At 35.7% G+C, this 21,933-nt stretch overlaps 1 protein-coding gene across 1 annotated transcript in view; it reads left to right on the plus strand.

Annotated features, from left to right (window-relative positions):
- Cbp80 (Nuclear cap-binding protein subunit 1) overlaps window positions 1–21,933 on the plus strand; it is a 228,324-nt gene that overhangs the window by 201,656 nt on the left and 4,735 nt on the right. The window contains exons 12-15 of the mRNA XM_069823863.1: window positions 2,930–3,168; window positions 9,407–9,585; window positions 18,234–18,522; window positions 21,725–21,838. Coding sequence (XP_069679964.1) covers window positions 2,930–3,168; window positions 9,407–9,585; window positions 18,234–18,522; window positions 21,725–21,838 — 821 coding nt within the window. The remainder of the gene's footprint in view (window positions 1–2,929; window positions 3,169–9,406; window positions 9,586–18,233; window positions 18,523–21,724; window positions 21,839–21,933) is intronic.

The raw sequence follows: 21,933 nt of genomic DNA on the forward strand, positions 1-21,933 counted from the left end.
GCTCTCACTTCACGTGTTGCTCTCACTGAAACACAGAACAAACTGCATTTCGAGACATTGAATAAACCAGATATCCCTGCAGACTGCTCCCTTCCTGCATGCACAAACACGTTGCTGTTGTCGGCGGCTGGTGTGCTTCACGCAGCTCCAGTTCCGAGATATATGGATGACCCAGTACAAATACACTGCTACCGATCTCTATTAATTACAAAGAGAGAATGCACTCATCTCCCATTGTTGCAGGTGTGCTGTATCAGTTTTGTTTTCAGTCCTGCATTCGCTGAAAGCTGACAGGTTTACTACTTCCGTGTTCACTGCAAGCTGAGAAGTTAATTGAATGTTGATAATTTATTATAACTTTAAAAAAAAAGTTTTGTAGACCTGACGGGTCGTTCTACGACCCACCAGTGGGTCAGTGGGTCGCAAGCCATAGTTAGAGGAATGCTGCTCTACAGTATTGAAGAAAGTACATATTGTCCTTTATCACTTTAATTCAAATATACACCTTTCATGCAATCATTGAGATTTCTTTAAATCCCCTGTAATTTTTTTCTTCTCCAATTTAAAACGTGAATTGAGTTCAAAATTTAAGATTAAGCCTAAAGCCTATTTAGCCCACAATCTTTCCATCTTTTTCTTAGGCAGCTTTTTTGTTTTGTTTAGTCAATTGTCTGAAAACAAGTCTGAACCTCACAAGAAACACCAAGAAGGCACCACTTATGAGGCAACTAGGCCAGGAGATAATGGGATAGGGTGGCCAGTTTCTTTCTCCCTCCATTGCATACATCGCTAACTAGCTACATATTACACTAGTTGGACTTCAGATGCATACAAAAAATTTTTCTTTCTCTGACACACATCATCAAGTAAGATATACTGCCTGATAATAGGTGTACATATCAGCCAGAACCTCAATCAGAGGATTTAGGCTGCTTATGCTTCTTTATTCTCTTATTCTCAGCGGCAGATCTCTAGCATATGACTAGAACCAATAAAAGATTGCTGCAGCATTGTAATGTCGCTGGCTTGTGTGAGAGAAGGACTTCTCATCCGAGAAAAAGACTGCGATACCTGAGCGAGAGGGAGAAGATAACCATATTCTGACTTCGTTAACATTTATCATGTCATAGCTCCTGTGACAATCAATCACACTGTAATTTTTATGATTGTTAGATCAATGTCTAAGAAGAGTATAGAAAAAAATTCGAAATCAAAATCTTTTTTTGAAAAGAGACAGAAAAAATAGTAACTTCGAAGTGATCTGTTCACAGTAGACATTTACACCTTCGAAAGTTGATAAGCGGCAAACTTTATTTGTCACTTCAGATGGGGGATCAAAACAAGAGTAATGTTGAGAAAGAATGGAAATTGGTTTTAAAAGTTGGTGCTCTTCAAAATGTTCACAGGTATCCTAGTTACAGCACAATGTTCAACACACTAATGTGCAGAGTTGCACTCATTACGAGTGACTAAGTGGCCAGGATCTGACGGAATGAGCACCATCTTAAATTACTAAGTGATTATTTACGCATATCATATTATTGCGATGTACCGAAGTACATATGATATTTCCGTGGAGGAACTCTGTGTTATCATATCATGAAGGATCGGTGAAGCAGAGAAAAATTCTCTCCAGCACCGGGATTCGAACTAGGGTTTTCAGCTCTATGTGCTGACCTGTATCCACTAAGTCACACCGGATTCCAATTTCGATGCTGGATTGAATCCTCTCAGTTTAAGCTCCACCTCTTAGTTTCCCTTTAGTGACTAACCCTCATGCACTGTGTCACAGATGTGTGACAGTGGCACAATATCCAACACACTAATGTGCAGAGGTGCACTTATTACGAGTGACTAAGTGGCCAGGATCTGACTGAATGAGCGCCGTCTTAAATCACTAAGGGTGCTATTCATAGACATTTTGCTAGCTAGGATCGGTGAAGCAGAGAAAAATTATCTCCGGCACCGGGATTCGAACCCAGGTTTTCAGCTCTATGTGCTGACCTCTATCCACTCTAAGCCACACCGGATTCCAATTCCGATGCCGGATTGAATCTTCTCAGTTTAAGCTCCACCCCTTAGTTTCCCTTTAGTGGCCAACAAAGGTGCCAGAGAGAATTTTTCTCTGCTCCACTGATCCTTCATCATATGATAACGCAGAGTTCCTGCACGGAAATATCATATGAACTTCGGTATATCTCAATAATATAATATGCGTATATAATCACATAGTGATTTAAGACGGCGCTCATTCCATCGAATTCCGGCCACTTAGTCACTTGAAATGAGAGCACCTCTGCACATTAGTGTGTTGGACATTGTGCCACTGTCACACATCTGTGACACAGTGCATGAGGGTTGGCCACTAAAGGGAAACTAAGAGGTGGAGCTTAAACTGAGAGGAATCAATCCAGCATCGGAATTGGAATCCAGTGTGGCTTAGTGGATAGAGCGTCAGCACGTAGAGTTGAAAACCTGGTTTCGAATCCCGGTGCCGGAGGAATTTTTCTCTGCTCTTCTGATCCTTCATCATACGATAACGCTGAGTTCCTGCATGGAAATATTATATGTACTTTAGTACATCGCAATAATATTGTATATTTCAGTTCTTGCATAACTTGTAGTAGAGTCTAAACACGAAATTGATGTTACTGTAAGTAACACAAGAATTTCGGTAGAAATTACTGTTTACTTTCTTCGTAATATCAGTTTTCATTTATCGAAAGAAATTCATATTCTAATCAGTGATCAATTTCGTAAGTTTTTGTTCTGAGATTTGAGAATTGAATAAATGGAACCTTTCATCATAATTATATGGTTGTGTATGATGGCTGGTTGGTTTAATAAAAAAATAAACATTAAGCTTTAAGTATTTTGATCAAATTAATTATGGACAACTTACTGTGCATTTTTCTTATCTTTTTTCCAGGTTCTTTACCAGGCACTACAACTGCACATAAGTTAGTAGTATCCATCAGAGCAAAATGTAAACCTGAGGAAGTGCTGCATGTTTTGAAAGACTTACCTAATCCTCGACAAGATGATGATGCTGATTCACGTTTTAATCCTCTGAAGATTGATGTGTTTGTTCAAACACTTCTCAATCTGGGCTCGAAAAGCTTTTCTCATTCTTTTGCAGCTATTTCAAAATTTCATTATGTTTTCAAGGTAAATGCTTACACCATAAGTGGGAATATATAACATAAATCATATAATAATACTTACTACTTACTTACTGGCTTTTAAAGAACCCAGAGGTTCATTGCTGCCCTCACATAAGCCCACCATTGGTCCCTATCCTGAGCAAGATTAATCCAGTCTCTATCATCATATCCCACCTCCCTCAAATCCATTTTAATATTATCCTTCCATCTATATCTCAGCCTCCCCAAAGGTCTTTTTCCCTCCGGCCTCCCAACTAACACTCTATATGCATTTCTGGATTCGCCCATACGTGCTACATGCCCTGCCCATCTCAAATGTCTGGATTTAATGTTCCTAATTATATGAGGTGAAGAAAACAATGCGTGCAGTTCTGTGTTGTGTAACTTTCGCCATTCTCCTGTAACTTCATCCCTCTTAGCCCCAAATATTTTCCTAAGCACCTTATTCTCAAACAACCTTAACCTATGTTCCTCTCTCAAAGTAAGAGTCCAAGTTTCACAACCATAAAGAACAACCGATAATAAATTATTCTAACTTTCAGATTTTTGGCAGCAGACTGGATGATAAAAGCTTCTCAACCGAATAATAACAGGCATTTCCCATATTTTTTCTGTGTTTAATTTCCTCCCGAGCATCATTTATATTTGTTATTGTTGCTCCCAGGTATTTGAATTTTTCCACCTTTTCAAAAGATAAATTTCCAATTTTTATAGTTTCATTTCTTACAATATTCTGGTCATGAGACATAATCATATACTTTGTCTTTTCGGGATTTACTTCGAAACCTATCTCTTTACTTGCTTCAAGTAAAATTCCCGTGTTTTCCCTAATCGTTTGTGGATTTTCTCCTAACATATTCACGTCATCCGCATAGACAAGCAGTTGATGTAACCCGTTCAATTCCAAACCCTCTCTGTTATCCTGGACATTCTTAATGGCATACTCTAGACCAGTGGTGGCGAAAATGTAATCGTGCGCCAAGCCACTGTGTAACCTGCAACGTGCATAGCACCCATGGAGGGAGGTGGACACCCGAAGGGGAAATGAAGCAACTGCCTGACTTATTAACGGATTTTCATTTTCCTTACGTCGAGCACTTAAATATAATTTTATACAGTACAAGGCTACAAACTAATGTTTAGTACGTGTAATGAAGAAAGAAATGAACAATATCACAACCTAAAATTAACTGCGACAAAGTTTCAAAATCAGGAATTATGTCACACTTTGTCTGTCAGTTGTGATTTAAATTTGGTTTTTACTGTTTTAATTGTTGAAAATAATTTTTCACAGATGTAAGTTGTAGCGAACATGGCTTCAACAGAGCAAGCGAACGAACGAAGCTTCGGATATTTATTTTTTGGCAAAGATTTGGAAGTTCAACATTTGTCAAGTCCTTACATCTAGCTTTCATATGACATCACATAGTAAATCAGTGAGTTCAAATTGAAGAGCTAACCACATTATTCGTACATCTGCTGAAAAAGGGTCGTCATACAGAGATGATGATGATGATGATGATGATGATGATGATGATAACCTTGTAATGTTTCATCAGTAACATGTAGTATAATGCCGTTTTATGTTATACAACCGTTTTCCTCGTAATACTTGTGAACAAATCATACATTTAATATTCTCATCATATTAACAGCAAAAAAATGCGTCCTCCCATCCTACTTGGAACTTTCGTACATGGTTTTAAGAGAGACATATGCCACTCGCAGGTCAGAGACAAATACAAATGGAATGGAGTTTGACTCCAGTGAGTGAGAGAGCGGAGGTTAGAAGCAAGCGAAATGCACAGCTGTCACTGCAAGCCACAATGTTTCGCGAGTCACGTTCTCGCCACGGCTGCTCTAGACCAAAGTTAAAAAGTAAAGGTGATAGTGCATCTCCTTGCTTTAACCCACAGTGAATTGGAAACACATCTGACAGATATTGACCTATAATGACTCTGCTGTACGTTTCACTGAGACACATTTTAATTAATCGAACTAGTTTCTTGGGAATACCAAATTCAGTAAGAATGTCATATAAAACTTCTCTCTTAACCAAGTCATATGCCTTTTTGAAATCTATGAATAACTGATGCACTGTACCCTTATACTCCCATTTTTTCTCCATTATCTGTCAAATACAAAATATCTGATCAATAGTTGATCTATTATGCCTTAAACCACACTGATGATCCCCAATAATTTCATCTACATATGGAGTTAATCTTCTCAGAAGAATGTTGGACAAAATTTTGTACGACGTCAACAAAAGTGATATTCCTCGAAAGTTACTGCAGTTAGTCTTGTTCCCCTTCTTAAAGATAGGTACGATTATGGACTCCTTCCATTGTTCTGCTACAATTTCCTTTTCCCAAATAGCAAGTACAAGTTTATAAATTTCGTTAGATAATGTGCTTCCACCCTCTTGTATTAATTCTGCTGGAATTTGATCGATACCTGGAGACTTGTACTTTTTCACATTTTCTATCGCAATTTCGATTTCAGAAAGTGTGGGTTCGGGTATAAATGGCTCAGCAGTTTGTATTCCAATTTCATTCCGATCATTTCTATTTGGCCTATGTACATTTAGTAGTTGGCCAAAATAGTTGTTCCATCTGTTCAGGATTGAATGAGAGTCTGCAAGCAAGTCACCATTCTCATCCTTGATCACTTTTACCCTTGCCTGATATCCGTTCTTAAATTCCTTTATGCCCTTATATAAATCTCTAATGTTTTTATTTTTACTATTTGTTTCTACCTCATTCAGTTTTTCCTTCAAGTAATCTCTCTTTTTATTCCTAAGTGTACAATCTGCTTCCCGTCTAGTATTGAAATAATTATCTCTATTCGCCTCAACTGGATCCTGTAAGAATTTCAATTTTGCCTGTTTCCTTCTTTCTACTGCTGTGCAACAATCTTAATCAAACCACGTTTTCTTTTTCTTAGTTTCATAATAACCTATGCTCTGTTCAGCTGCAATTTTGATATTATCTCGGATATTTTCCCACACGCTATTAATGTTAACTCTTCCTCAACTTCATCGGAACTTGCTAATATGGCAAACCTATTTGAAATTTCGACCTGATAATGTTGCTTAATTTCCTCGTCCTTTAATTTCAGAATATTGAATCTTCTAATATTAACTTGTTGCTCTACTCGCTTGGCTACTGATAGTCTTTCTCTTAATTCTCCAATTACCAAATAATGGTCAGAATTACAGTCTGCCCCCCTGAAGGTTCGAATGTCTACTATACTAGTATGTCTTCTTTTATCTATCAAGATGTGATCTATCTGGTTATGTGTCAATCCACCTGGAGAAGTCCAAGTATATTTATGTATATCCTTGTGGGAGAATGTTGTACTTTTGACAATCAAATTTTCTGATGTGGCAAAGTTGACTAACCTAACTCCATTATCATTTCTAGTTACGTGTAGGTTCTCTTTTCCAATAGTCGGTTTAAAAATATCCTCCCGTTCTACTTTAGCATTGAAATCCCCCAATAAAATTTTCATGTGCTATCTAGGTAACTGATCAAAAATCTGTTCCATTTCCTCATAGAAGCTATTTTTCATATGGTCGTCTTTCTCTTCTGTAGGTGGTGACGGTTTTAACACCGAGATTTTAATTGATGTCGCTTTTACGTCTACCAGTTTTTAAATGAGGTGTTGTACTGACTTTTGCTCAAGGGCGCAAATAGCCATAGACGCTGACGCGCCCTTTAAACTCCATCAATCAATCAATCTTCTGTAGGGGCGTGAGCATTTATAACTATGATATCGCACCATCTACCCTTAAGTATTAAATATGATAACCTATCACTTATAAATTCGACCTTTTTTACAGCTGATTTTATTCTTTTATGAATATGTTCCTAATTGGTGATTATCATTTCCTTCCCCATAATACAACAAGTAATCTCCTATTGTGTTATGCTGTTCCCATCTAATATAACCTCCTGTACTCCCACAAAATCTATTCTATATCTATAGTGAGGGTCACGTAACAACAGTTCCTAAACAGCAAATATTGCCATCTTGTCAGTGTTGCCAACTGTTACCAGATATCACATGCTCCTACGTACTAAATGGCTTATTTACTTTATGTTGGAAGGTTATTCTAAATAATTAAATAATTTGTAACATATTTTCGTAGGCAAACTATACGGGAAAGGGATCAACATGTCAAGTATTTTGTCTGGCAATACGAAATTCATTGGTTTGACTAAACAATTGACTCACGAGACCTAACCTAAAAATGTATTTTGTTTCACCACATGAAATTATTAGTACTAATTCCGAAAACTAACCTGATTATAAGCTTAAGGTACGATCACACATCGCTACTTTTGCAGCGCTGCAGTACAAAAAACTGTGCAACTCTTGTACTGCGACGTGTGAACAATGGTGCAACCCGAAAAGTAGCAGCTGCCGAACCTGCTGCCTGCTACTTTTCCATGCTGCGCGCAACTTAAAAGTAGCGACGTGTGAACAGGGTTCTCAGGGTTGCAGCCGCAGCATTTTTGATATCGGTTTTGTTGAAACTTTTGCTGCGGTTGCAACCAGTTTTACCACCCAAATGTGTCAATGATAGTTTTATTGTTTGGATATATTTTAATGTTAAATGTGATGAAAATAAATTATTTGTAACAGTTATTAAATACACAACACAGTCTGAGCATAATTGGTGACGATATAATTCATTTTTTTAATTTTCCGTAGCGTAGTTCCAAACAGGAGGGTTGCCAACATTGATTACGTGAATATACTGTTGGTTATCATTTAAGTATATAGGCGTTTTTAAAAGCTTTATAGTAAAAATAATGTCAATTTCTGAATACTAGATACGACAGAAAAGCAAATAATAGATAAGGAAGCTTTCGCATGAGTTTCTTAATAATGCAAACATAACCACAAAATGTATATTGAGAAGTCAACACGGAGATGGGAACCTGCAGCATGACTGCGGCTGCAAAAGTAGCGCCTTGCATGTGAACAGACTCGCAACCTCCAGTTGTAACTTTTGCAGCACTCGAGTTGCGCAGCACGAAAAGTAGCGTGTGAACACGACACGCAACTTTTGCAGCTGCAGTATAAAAGTAGTGCTGCAAAAGTAGCGACGTGTGACCGTACCTTTAGTCTTCAATTGTAACCACAATGCAACTCATAAAATAACTATTATGTATTAATACTAATACTGATATTAATTAATTATTAATACTTATGTTCAAATTTCACTGGCTTCCAGTAACCGGCTCAGAATTCTAGTACAATTTTAATTTCATGGAACTCCAGTACCGACAAATATTGTCGATATTTGTCTCAGCTGCCAACATACCAGTTACAAAATCACTACCATTTGTAATATTTGTCAATATCGAAATTCGAAACGAAGTTGGCAAAAGAAACTTCAACCTGCGAACTACAAAATCACCACAATCCACTAGCATATGTAGTAATGGGGTAAAAATGGTTAGGTTTCACCCTTAAGGTATGAAGTAAGCTGATCCGGACTATAGCTAGTTCTTTTGCTACTAATGTTACCCCTCCTGTTCTATATAGACTTGTAACATTCCAAGTACCAAATCTCAAATAATAATAATAATAATCCGTGGCGCTACAGCCCACAAAGGGCCAAGACCGACCACCCAGCTGCTCGCCTCATGGCCACATGCCGAAGCAGAGGTGGACGATCATCCATTCAGAATGGAGGTATTGTGTGGTTAGCACGATGAGCCCCCCAGCCGTTATAGCTGGTTTCAACATAAATCATATAGAACTTATAAATTAGGAACAAACCACTAAATTACATTGAATCTGTCTGTGTGTTTTGTTATGACCAACTCTTCCATCTGTCATCATCCTTCTATCTCAGTGCACCATTATGAAGTAATTTTCTGCATAGGTTGTAAATACATTTGAGTAGTTATTTTACACCCTGATATTGTATGCGGACTATGTTGTACCAAATTCTTTTATTCCCTGCATAAATTAGTATGCACGATTTACCAGCCATGTGCAATATGAAATGTAGCTTGGACAGTTGTGTTCTTTCCATTATAGTGTAGTACATTACATTATTCCAATTCATTACAAAATTATCACATTATGATATTGTAAGAATCTTTTTCATCTCTTTTACTAAATTGGGATTTTGTTTATTGTTATAACTTCAGAATATAAACTTGAATTTTGGTTTGTTAATGTAAAAAACGTATGTAATGACTTATTAAATTATTTTTCAGGAATTGGCAGATTCGGAAGAAGCTCAAATCTGTATTCTAAGGAATATGTTTGAACTCTGGCATGACCATCAACAAATGATGTGTGTGCTCATTGACAAAATGCTGAAGACACAAATCATTGAATGTTCGGCTGTTGCTAACTGGATTTTTTCTAAAGAAATGTCCGGAGAATTTACAAAGTGAGAAATATAATATTATTTTTGTAACGAAGTTTGATATAGAGTATATTTAACAAAATCAATTGGTTAAGACCTGTAGTTAGCAATTTTTTATTATGTGATTTGGTGTTGAAGTGCTTTTTAAGTTTTGGTATTTTTATTATACAGTATTTATGATGTACACATTCTGACTTAGTTTTCCACAGTAAGTAATTTATTACTACTACATACTTTTGTTGCTACTTCTGTTGCAAAGTCTATTTTTCATCTGAAATGAACCAGATTCTTTCCTTCAAATATCCTTATAATGTCTTCTCGTAACTGTTAGAAATGTTTTTTTTATTCTACATTAAGTTACTATTTTATACAAATGTGATAATGATATTGATCGGATATTTGGTGAATAGTAATGTTAGTTCCGTTTCAGCATTTGATGTACTAAACTTTTTGATATACTAAACTTGGGTTATTTTTCAATATTAAACTTGGGTTATTTTTCAATATCACTTATGGATAACTGTGGGTTTTGATCAACATACACCAGCACTGTTACTGAATTATTATCACGTCACTTTCTTCTTATGTCCTGGTTGTTTGTATTTGATAATTTTTCATCATGACGAAGTTTATGTTCAAGTCTGACAAAAGTATTTCAGAATGTTGACTTCATTCTAGATAACTCTCAAGATACAGTTTGCAAATCTCTTGAATTTTTCCTGCACTTTTCTTAAATAAGAATCATATACACATATTCATCATTTCAAAAGTGTTGCCTAGAAACATTATGTCTTACCTAATATTTGTATTGAAATTTACTTTTCTACTTTTCTGTGAAATATTTTAAAATGTACACGTGATCTATAAATTGTTTTTGTTTTGTTAATGACCTATATACAAACCTATGGCACTTCATGCTTGTGTCATTTGAATCAGGGTGAAGAGTGCAACAAATTTATGGAATTAAATACAGGATGTCACATTTAATCAATCTTCTTAATGTATCCAGCTGTTTGCTGACAACATAAAGTCCACTATAGTCCACTGTAATCTATTCAGTTGTTTTTCACGAGAAATGAGAGGTATTTTGATCGGTGTTCATTATAGATGCCTGTTGCTAGTAGCCAGAGGTGGGGTGTAGTCAATATATACTGCAGAGCTGTGTCTTCTGCAACTGGTACTGATGATTTTAATTTACTTCTTTTGTGGTTTATGGGTGAACAGTATAGAAGAATGTGTTCCAGATCTTTATCATGATTATTACACCACAGACAAGTAGTAAATATATATGATATGCGTAAATCACTTCGTGATTTAAGACGGCGCTTATTCCGTCAGATCCTGGCCAACTAGTCACTCATAACGAGTGCACCTCAGCACATGTGTTGACTTCAGTCCTATGTTCATAGACATCTATGACGTAGTGCAGAGGGCAGCCACTAGAGGGAACCCAAGAGTTGGAACTTAAACTGAGACGATTCTGTCCGACACCGGGATGGGTATCCGGTGTGGCTTAGTGGATAAAGCATCAGCACGTAGAGCTGAAAACTCGGGTTCAAATCCCGGTGGCAGAGAGAGTTTTTCTCCGTTCCATTACTCTTTCATCGTATGATGACGCAGAATATCTGCATGGAAATATCATATGTACTTCGGTACATTAAAATAATATATATGATATGCGTAAATCACTTTGTGATTTAAGACTGCGCTTATTCCGTCGGATCCCGGCCAACTAGTCACTCATAACGAGTGCACCTCAGCACATGTGTGGACTTCAGTCCTATGTTCATAGACATCTATGACGTAGTGCAGAGGGCGGCCACTAGAGGGAACCCAAGAGTTGGAACTTAAACTGAGACGATTCTGTCCAACACTGGGATGGGTATCCAGTGTGGCTTAGTGGATAAAGCATCAGCACGTAGAGCTGAAAACCCGGGTTCAAATCCCGGTGCCGGAGAGAATTTTTCTCCGTGCCATTACTCTTTCATCGTATTACAGACAAGTAGGATTATCAGAAATGTGAAATCGGTGTAGGTACAATTGAATGACAATGTGACCTGTTCTGGCTCTTGTTAAAAATGTTTGAACATGTCTGGGCAAGTTTTTGTACATTTCCAGGTCATTTGGTTTCTTTTGTACAGACTGTAAAATATGTCACATTTAAAAAAACGTAACTTTGTGTTACTACGAATTTCTGTAATACTCTGTATAAATTGTCAACAACGCCAAACAGTAAGTTTTGGTCAACCCTATAAAGTAAATACAAAACAACAGAGTGCACCAAACAAGACTTGACCAATACTGAGCTCACTAGCTCACCACTGGGAATTCATAATCAAGGAAGCATAGTGATGCCAGTCTGTGGATAGACACAACTGGATTCAGCTTACCAAACAGTGGTCAGTTTCGTGGTGTTCTCACAAAAAGAGGCCATAGTCATAAAAATAACCATGGTTAATTACATTAATGAGCAACTTAATGTTCATTAGCAAAAAAGCCAAAATAAAATGTTTCTCCAAATTGCGTCTACATTTGCGGAAGCTACCCAACTGTCTAAACTCTAAGCAATGTATCCTTGACTTGTTTAAGAAATGGCGTGAAACAGGCTCCATTTTATACAATGAAAAGGACATTATGCAGAAAGAGCCCTCACAGAAAATCTTGATGATATGCGAACAAGACTGATGCAAACTCTGAAGTCACATCTTCAAGACAGTTAGTGCAAGAATTATGTTACTCTGATTTGTTTCACTTGGACTGAAAATATTTAAGTTTTAACTGTACAAAGTGTCAGAATGCATTTGCCAAAGAATAGAGTGACTGGTGATGAGTGGTTAGCATGCACGTTACCACATGCCATACACTGTATTATTAACTAGCTATACCCATGCACTTCGCTGCACTTTTTACAAATAAATATAATTGACATCATGATACAAAATAAAATGTTGGAACAAGTAACAGAATTCGAATACTTAGGATGTAATATCAGCTATAAATATGAAAATGATATCCAAATGAAAATACATTCATTCCAGAGAATATGTGTACAATTATTAGAACACTCCAACAAAAAACACGAAGAGAGATAAAAATAAAATTTTATAAAGTTATGGTTGCTCTTGTTCTTCTGTATGGGTCTGAAACTTGGGTTCCTACTCAGAAAGATATTAGCAAAATTCAAGCTGCTGAAATGAAATTTCTACGACAAGTCAAAGGTTGCACAAGAATGGACAAACTATATAATGAAGATATCAGGAAAGAATTGGACCTCTGTTCTATGAATAATAAAATTTCGGACTACAGACATAAATGGAGACAACACGTATTGCGAATGGACGAAAATAGGATCCCGAAAATCGCAATTAACCACGCAGAAGAAGAGATCAGGGTCGACCTCGCAAGAGATGGAGTGATCTTTGAAGCCAGAACAGGCAATGAAAATGCCTATACCGTGAAGTGAAGATGATGATGATGATGATGATGATGATGATGATGATGATGATGATGATGATGATGATGATGATGATGATATAATTGACTTAAAACTATTATATTTTCAAATACAACTTTTTAATTACTTAGTGAACAATAGCTTATGTTGTAGGTCATTTGCTCCTGAATTATTTTCAAATTTATATTTAAAACTATGAATGTAATTGTTATTTTCAAGCAATGCTTTCTGGAGCTGTTCAATCAATTCTACTTTTAAGCTTGGTAATATATTAGACCTAACAGTTATTGAAGACCCTAGTGCAAGAACTAGATAATGACCACATTTGGTGAAATTGAAATTTTTGCCCTCTATTGGTCAGTGAAGCTGTTTTTAACAAATAGTACTTATTTTGCTCCATAGACAGAGTTTAATTTTCAACGTTTCCTTCTTGAGTGCAAGATCTAGATTCATTCATTTAGTGTTCTGCCCAAGGGCAGGTCTTTCACTGCAAACCCAGCTTTCTCCAATCTTTCCTATTATCTGCCTTCCTCTTTGTTTCCTCATATGATCCATATATCTTAATGTCGTCTATCATCTGATATCTTCTTCAACTCCAAACTCTTCTCCCGTTCACTATTCCTTTCAATGTGTCCTTCAGTAGGCAGTTTCTTTTCAACTAGTGACCCAACCAATTCCTTTTCCTCTTCCTGATCAGTTTCAGCATCATTCTTTCTTCACCCACTCTTTCCAACATAGCATCATTTCTTATTCTGTCTGTCCTCTTCACACATTCCATTCTTCTCCATCTGCATTCAATTGTCATCTTGCTGGCTCAGAGTAAGAAACTTGACTGGGAATAATGAGACATTGTTGACTGCTGCTAATTCAGATTTTCATTCAGAGGTATAAGATTACTTGCGAATATTGCCTTCATATATTCAATACAAAATTTAATTTTTCTTTTGGCTTTCCACGGTCAGACACTTATGAAAAATAGCCTGAAGTTAAACTTAGAAAAAAAGAAACTGATGCAGATGCAGTAAGAGCTTTGAAGTCCAAAAGAAATTTACATCTAGTCAAGGCTCAAAAATTCTATGACGATCTCAAGGTAATAACTGAGCTCGCTCAGCATGATACATTTGTTGAAACTTTGTGCTTTGACTATCAGCATAACTTTCCAGTCCCCATACTGACAACTGGTGAACTCTTAAACAAGAGACAACTATGGGTATTCAACATGGATTTCTATACTTGTTCCACTGGAGAATCGAAAATGTTCATTATGATAAAACCACAGCAAAGAAGGCATCAAATGAATCTGTCTCTATTTTGAATCTTTACATAGAAAACTATGTTCATGACAAAGTTAAAATCCTGAATCTCTTCAGTGACAACTGTGCAGGCAAAACAAGAATATTTTGATTGTTAAATACTTAAGTACACTTTCTGCTTCAGGAAGATTTCTCAAGATATGCCATCATTTCACAGAACACAAACATCCATTCATGTCCTGTGATCGTACCTTCATACAGAAGGGAGAGAAGTATCTGTTTCTGTTGGTCAGGACACTCTGATTCAATCAAAATTCTATTTATTTAAGATGAAACAGATACCTCCATTAAATGCACCCAAGTTGTACCATGCTCCATTGCCATTGAAGAGAAAGAAATACAATGATGTGATGACTTTGGCACATAAGTATATTTCTCTTATATATATGAAATGGTAGAATGATCTCATTTGTGAAAGCAAGGATGGAGATTCTGGATCTGAAAGTGAGGCATCTTACCAAGAGATTTAAAGACAGTTTTAAGGAACATTATTTCTGGATTTTTTTTTTTTTTTGGTAAATGTGATTAGTTTTCATGTTTACCCTTTAAAATAACTTATATGAATAACAGATAAAATTACTACATATAGAAGTATTAATTTCTTATACTACACTCATTGCAATATTCTTTAAAATAACTGAGTGTAAGAAATGGATAATTCCAGCACATATTTCTCCCTTTTTATCATATTTCTGGATGAGCTACAAGCCAGAAAATTGAAAGAGAAGTGCACATTCATTTATACTTTCACACTAAATTCAAATAATTTACGAAATGCAAATTTAATGTAGTGTAAAAAGTTTTTCTCAGAACTTTACTTTTGGTTATTATCTAGTTCTTGCACTCATGTCTTCAATTGATCAGTGTCTGAAACAAATATACTTGTAAGAACTGAGGGGTTTTGCTCTCAGCTCGAAGAAGACTTCCAATTAAATGATAAGCATATGCTCGAACTTTAAATGTTGGCATAAAACTGACTTCATGTGTTTTTTTCGCATCAAACGATACCACTTGGAGTAAGATGATGTACTGTTTTATATTATTTAAATCAGTAATCTCAGCTGAAGACTTGTAATGTTGATCCATCTTGTACTTCCACTATGAGATAGGCAATGATTCTCTTCACGAACTTCCATACCTTTCAGCCACTCTGGGTGGCTCAGTCGGTATAGTGCTGGCCTTCTGTACCCAAGGTTGCGGGTTCGATCCCGGCTCTGGTTGATGGCATTTAAGTGTGCTTAAATACGACAGGCTCATGTCAGCAAATTTACTGGCATGTAAAAGAATTCCTGCAGGACAAAATTCTGGTACACCGGCGATGCTGATATAACCTCAGCAGTTGCGAGCTTCGGTGAATAAAAGAATTTATTTAGCTAGCAATATTCGGACAGTATTATCCCACTTTATTCTCAGAAGTTCACCTTATGTGCAGTCCCCCAGCACATGAAATATGTTTCATGAGTTGTAACGGTTACTTACCAAGTGCATTCACTCTTGAATGTTAGAATGTTGACAGTGACTACATAACCACCCACACTACTGCAGAGAAGGGTTGTTTCCATGCATTCTAGTGTTGTTGCAATTTAGCAATTTCCAGCTAAATAAAAAGAAATAACGCAAAATAGCAAAGGAAATTCCTATTGCTTTTCTTAAGAATTTACCTTGCGAAATTGTGCCATTTAATATTTCCACTCTGTATATAATTATACTTTATGTGCGTATGTATATTGTATATTAATTACTGTCAGCAGATTTGTATTTATTACTTATGTTACTGATCTTCCAATTCTCAACACATTATTGCATGGTAGGCAGATATGTTATTTATGCTTGAAGTTCCTCCATTGTATGTATTACTTGAATAGTCGACCTGGTTGGCGAGTTGGTATAGCGCTGGCCTTCTATGTCCAAGGTTGCGGGTTCGATCCCGGGCCAGGTCAATGGCATTTAAGTGTGCTTACATGCGACAGGCTCATGTCAGTAGATTTACTGGCATGTAAAAGAACTCCTGTGGGACAAAATTCCGGCACATCCGGTGACGCTGATATAACCTCTGCAGTTGCGAGCGTCATTAAATAAAACATAACATTTTTTGTATTACTTGAAGGAAAATATTAATCAATTTTCATGTTTTTTTATTTATTTTTTTTTTGTGCAACTTAAACGCAGAAGAGTTGTGAAAAACAAATAAAAATATAATATGGTGTATAGGGAAGTGGGGCAAACGAGTTTTGTGTTGTGTTGCAAATATTCAGATTTGTGTGTAAATTGTACATTCTCAAATATCCTACAGATATATTCAGATCTTGTTAAAGAATGTTTTTGTTAGACCATTTTCCTGTTTTATCAATACTAGTTCCCAATAATTGAACACAAACCATATCTGAATTGCTGAAGAATTCTTATCAAATAGACAAAGAGATACAATCCTTAACAGGCTGTGTGAAATTCGTTCATAAATTGTAGGTGTGAAAATGGGAATCGAAGTGATGGTTTGATATTGAAAGTGGTTATTGGAATGTGATTGGAAATATTTTAATGCTGTGATCCTATTGTTACCTGTCATCAGACTTCCAGGTTATCATTGCCATCTATTTTCTTCAGTTCGTTTCACTGGAATATGTTTTTTTTTTATCTGTGGCTGTTTTTAAGTCATTACATATAATGCAGTAGAGATAATTTGTATTTAAACTCTGTGCAGATATGTTGCTAATTGATTGTTTCTAGTTTCAAGTCAAAAAGTAGCTGCAGGTTCATTTGTTATGCAGCACTAATTTATGAAAAGTTTTCCTAGAATTTGGTCATGCTCCCTTCATGGAAGTATGCCTAATGGTGATTTACATCTTATTTGATTATAATTTACATTTAGTGATAGGTTAGATTTCTGATCTTTCTCTGTAGGCTAGGAATTGCTTTCTTAGCTATGGAGTCTTTACTTCGTTTCTTGTTTTCCCATAATATGCTTGGATTCATCAGAGAATATTTTCTTTTGCGAGGTTCCACAAAGTTCATATTGCTTTCTTACATTATGTTATGTTACATTACGTTATATTATGTTATGTTATTTTGTTGTTCTCTGGCACTTCATGATTCGAAATTGCGTGATAATTAGGTATCAAACTTGTTGTTGTTTAATCAACTGTCCGAGGACAAGTTTGGACTAAGTCACACATGAAGCAACTAACCCAGGGGATAATGAGATTGGGTGTTCAGTTCCTTTCCCCCCTCCATTGCAAACTTTGCTGACTAGTAACATATTTCACTAATCACACTTCGAAACATCAGATTTATAGATACTAAAAGGTAAGAATGCTACCAAGGATACTAGAGTGGATATGGTGTCCGCTGGGAGGGTTTTCTAAGCCTGATTCACATATCTCCGAATTCTAACTGTAGGTAAATGAATCACATGGACTCCAACATGAATTTTGCAAACTGTGCACTGACTCATAAATTACGATTAAGACTGTTAACAATATAAACAAATACAATATTTTGTTACCAGTTTTAACCATCACATAGATGTCAGCATGTCGTTTACAAGATGCATGCTGCAGTCCATGTGATCTTATCCTTTAGTGCCTATAAATCCAATGTCTAGTGATAACAGATGTATAGTCTGTTGCAATGACCACATTTTGGAAGTGCTTGATTTATAACAAACGTTGGAAAGCAGTAGTTATTACCTGGAATTCACGATCACAGTGGGTAAAAAGATTTTGTGACATAAAATTAACAATTTACAAATCATTCCTGCTCTCACTGGTTTTATGTAATAAGTTTACCATCATAACATTATCTCACGAATTCTAAACAGTTAATTACCTATGATCAGAGTAATGAAAATTTAATTTTGTCAGTAATATTTTAATAGTTAATTTCTCTTCTTTTTTTTTTTTCAATAGATTATACTTGTGGGAAATTTTGCATCTGACAATTCGAAAGATGAACAAGCATGTGAGTCGCCTGGGACGTGAATTAGCAGAAGCACGTGAAAGATTACGACATGCAGAGAGTGATAGTGATGAATCAGATGATGGTGATGGAGAAGGCAATAATAACTCTAGCCAGCGAGGTAAATCAGGAACGGGAGATGACCGTGAAAAACCCTCAGAAGACATGGTAGATCGTATGGAAGAACGCCTTGAAGCTGCTCAGGCAGACCAGAAGAATCTGTTTCTCATCATATTCCAGGCAAGTTTAACATAAATGTTAATCTCATGTGTATGTTATTTATTTAAGAAAAAAATTATTAGATAGGTTTGAGTAAATCGTCATATTTTATAGAGTTGCCATATTTAAAAAGTGACGATCTGGAACACTTTACTTTCATCTTTAAAAAGTTCGAAATGAAAAAAAAGGCAAAATTACATTCATTAACTTCATTGCATGGCGTGGTAAATATAAAATAACCCAAAGTTTTAAATTAGTCACAGTAGATACTTTTATTTACTAATGTACAAATTTATCTGTAGCATAATCTAACATAGAATGTAACATTTCCACCTCATAATTTTCTGTTTTGTCAATATAATTGGTAATCTAATAACAGGATTTTCCAACAAAAATCGTATTTTTTTTTCTTGCCATTGTGGACAATGGTTCTAAAATTACCAAGGAATTCAGTGATTTAGTGGAAGACAATATTGTTACATAAAACGAACTTCAAGAAGCAAGAGGGAGAGGAAACAAAGAGTAATACTGACAATAATAACCATATCCAGACTTCAGCAAAATATTTTCTCTCTGACATACCCGTGAAAAAGATGTTTCATTCAATGGTTAGTTCAATCATGAACTTAAATTCAATGTTGTACATATTCGTCAAGTTCTTTATTGTTAATCCTTTTAATTGCAATACCCATAAATGAAAGAGAATAAAATAGAGTTAAAAGAAAGGAAATGCTAATATTTTTCTTTTTGGGGGGGTGGGGGGGGGAGACTGAGACGTAGATGGGAGGATAATATTCAAATGGAGTTGAGGGAGGTGGGATATGATGATAGAGACTGGATTAATCTTCCTTAGGATAGGGACCAATGGAGGGCTTATGTGAGGGTGGCATTGAACCCCTGGGTTCCTTAAAAGCCATAAGTAAGTATAAAGTATTGGCAATTCCAACTTTATTATGCGGCTCAGAAACATAGACTTTAACAGTGGGACAACTTCGAAGAATGGAAGCTGCAGAGATGAGATTGCTGAGACCTTTGGCAGGATATACTCTGTACAGAGTGTTTCAGAATTCAACCGAAGAAATTTATCTGAATATAGGAGGGGTTGTAGACAAGCAATTTATTTGATATAAGGAATCCAGGGTCTCTGACAAAAAATAACTGAGTTATCAATTGTTAAAGTCCTTTACATTTGATATTCATATTCCAGTATTAAAATAAAATAGAACTGTGTAATGGTATGTGTTGGTTTCGGACCTTATTAGGGATTGCATGAAGCCCAACTGTTAAGAACTAATGAACTGCGTTTTCAAAATTTATTCTTCATGGAATCTGTAAAATTACCGGCAAAGAATGAGACAGCACACCACTTCACTGCTTATTTCACCCTCATTCATTTTAGTTATTGTACCTATTTTAGAATAACTTTATCGAGATGATGCTTTGGTATAACAGACAATGCGTCAGACCTCAAGCTGAAAGGTAGTATGTTCTAGTCTGATCATGGTAGTTTATTTAATCAAAATACCTCTTATTTTATTAATGAAATATCTGAATTTTTTCTTTTCTGTGTCAATGAAATACATATTGTAGTATTTATTTATTTATTATGCTTTTGGCAAGAGTATACTGTATAGTACTGCCATTGGTTCATTACAGTTCACTTGAGATCAAGTCAGTTATATTGGACTCCTATGGAGCTCAGTTAGGTATTTGTTAGAAAAGTGCTGGTGTTTGGTTGCAATTAATGTGACGAGTGCATGACATTTTTGTGTTCTGTATTATTATTTTCATGCATTTTTGTCCCATTTTAATATTTATGTTGTATGAAATTCATTGTTCGTAGTTTCTAATGGTTAAGCCAGAATAATCTTATTAATAAACGTCAGAAAAAGTACTTAATTTGTTGCAGGAAAATACTTAAGGCGGAGGTCATTATTTTTAACAATCCTTTAACGTGTTTTCCAACTGACAGTGAGTGGTGAAAGAATAATTTGTTTTCCTTTATTATATTGTACATATGTATTGTTCTGTGCAGTAATTCCTGAATATTGCTTACTTCCTCCTCTTAGGAAGACAAAAAGGAAAATTTCTTTCTTTTCTTATTTATCCATTTTCTTAAGATATTTTCTATTAAACAGAATACTGGGATGCAAAATTTATGTAAACTACAAATTAATTCATAAACATACTGTGATTTGTTCAGAGTAATGGATATGCACCTCTCAATCTTCACCTTGCTGCTGCTCCTTCTCCTTCTCCTTCTGCTCCTGCTGCTGCTCCTCCTCCTCCTTCTTCTTCTTCTTCTTCTTCTTGATTCATCACTGGGCATGATTGCTTAAGTAAACATCTCTATAGAATTGGTATAACAACCACACCAAATTGTCTACATTATCAAAATTTAGAGATGGATATGAGCCACATAGAGATGTGCAACACATCATGATCTTGTATGAAAATACTGGGAAGCACAAAGGATAATGGCTTTATTGTCAAATCAAGACATTAGATACATGCATACATACATACATACATACATACATACATACATACATACATACATACATACATACATACATACATACATACATACATACATACATACATACATACATACATACATACATACATACATACATACATACATACATACATACATACATGCATGCATACATACATATTTCATGCAAAAAGACATCTGTTACCTGCTGCAACCTACATTTTGTTCAGTCCAGACTTTATCAATTTTTTATATAGCCTTAAAATTTTCGTTGTTGTTTCACTGTCCGAAGGCAGATTGAAACCTCGTAACATCGGTAAGGCATCACTCATGAGGCAACTAAGCCAGGAGGTAATGAAGGGTGGCTAGTATCTTTCCTGCTCCATTGCATACATCGCTGACTAGCTACATATTACACTAATCAGACTTCAGATGGGTACAAACAATTGTTCTTCTTCTGACACACATCGTTAAATAAGATATACTGCCTGGTAATAGATGTACATATCAACCAGAACCTTAATCAGAAGTACTCTTTATATGTATTACTCTTATATTTTTCCGTAGTTGGAAATATAAAAAAAAAAGAGAATTGAGACATTAAAAACAACCTGAAATTAAGAACTATTATCGTATATAATATATTTACTACTATTGTTTATGGCTTTAGATTGATGGCATTATAATGTTAATAAGTGTGTTTCTTTTCTTTTCTTTTCTTTACAGAGATTTATAATGATTTTGTCAGAACATTTAGTGCGTAGTGACACCGATGGACGAGATTTCAATACACATTGGTATAAGTGGACCATTGGACGGTTACAACAAGTTTTCTTAGTTGTGAGTACAGTAGTCAATGTTTCGATTTTACTTTATATTCATGAGGATGACATAATCAGCATTTGCAATCTAGAATATGTGCGTGACTTGAGTAA

Source organism: Periplaneta americana, chromosome 4 (assembly GCF_040183065.1).
Source record: "Periplaneta americana isolate PAMFEO1 chromosome 4, P.americana_PAMFEO1_priV1, whole genome shotgun sequence".
NCBI classification, from domain to species: Eukaryota; Metazoa; Arthropoda; class Insecta; order Blattodea; family Blattidae; genus Periplaneta; species Periplaneta americana.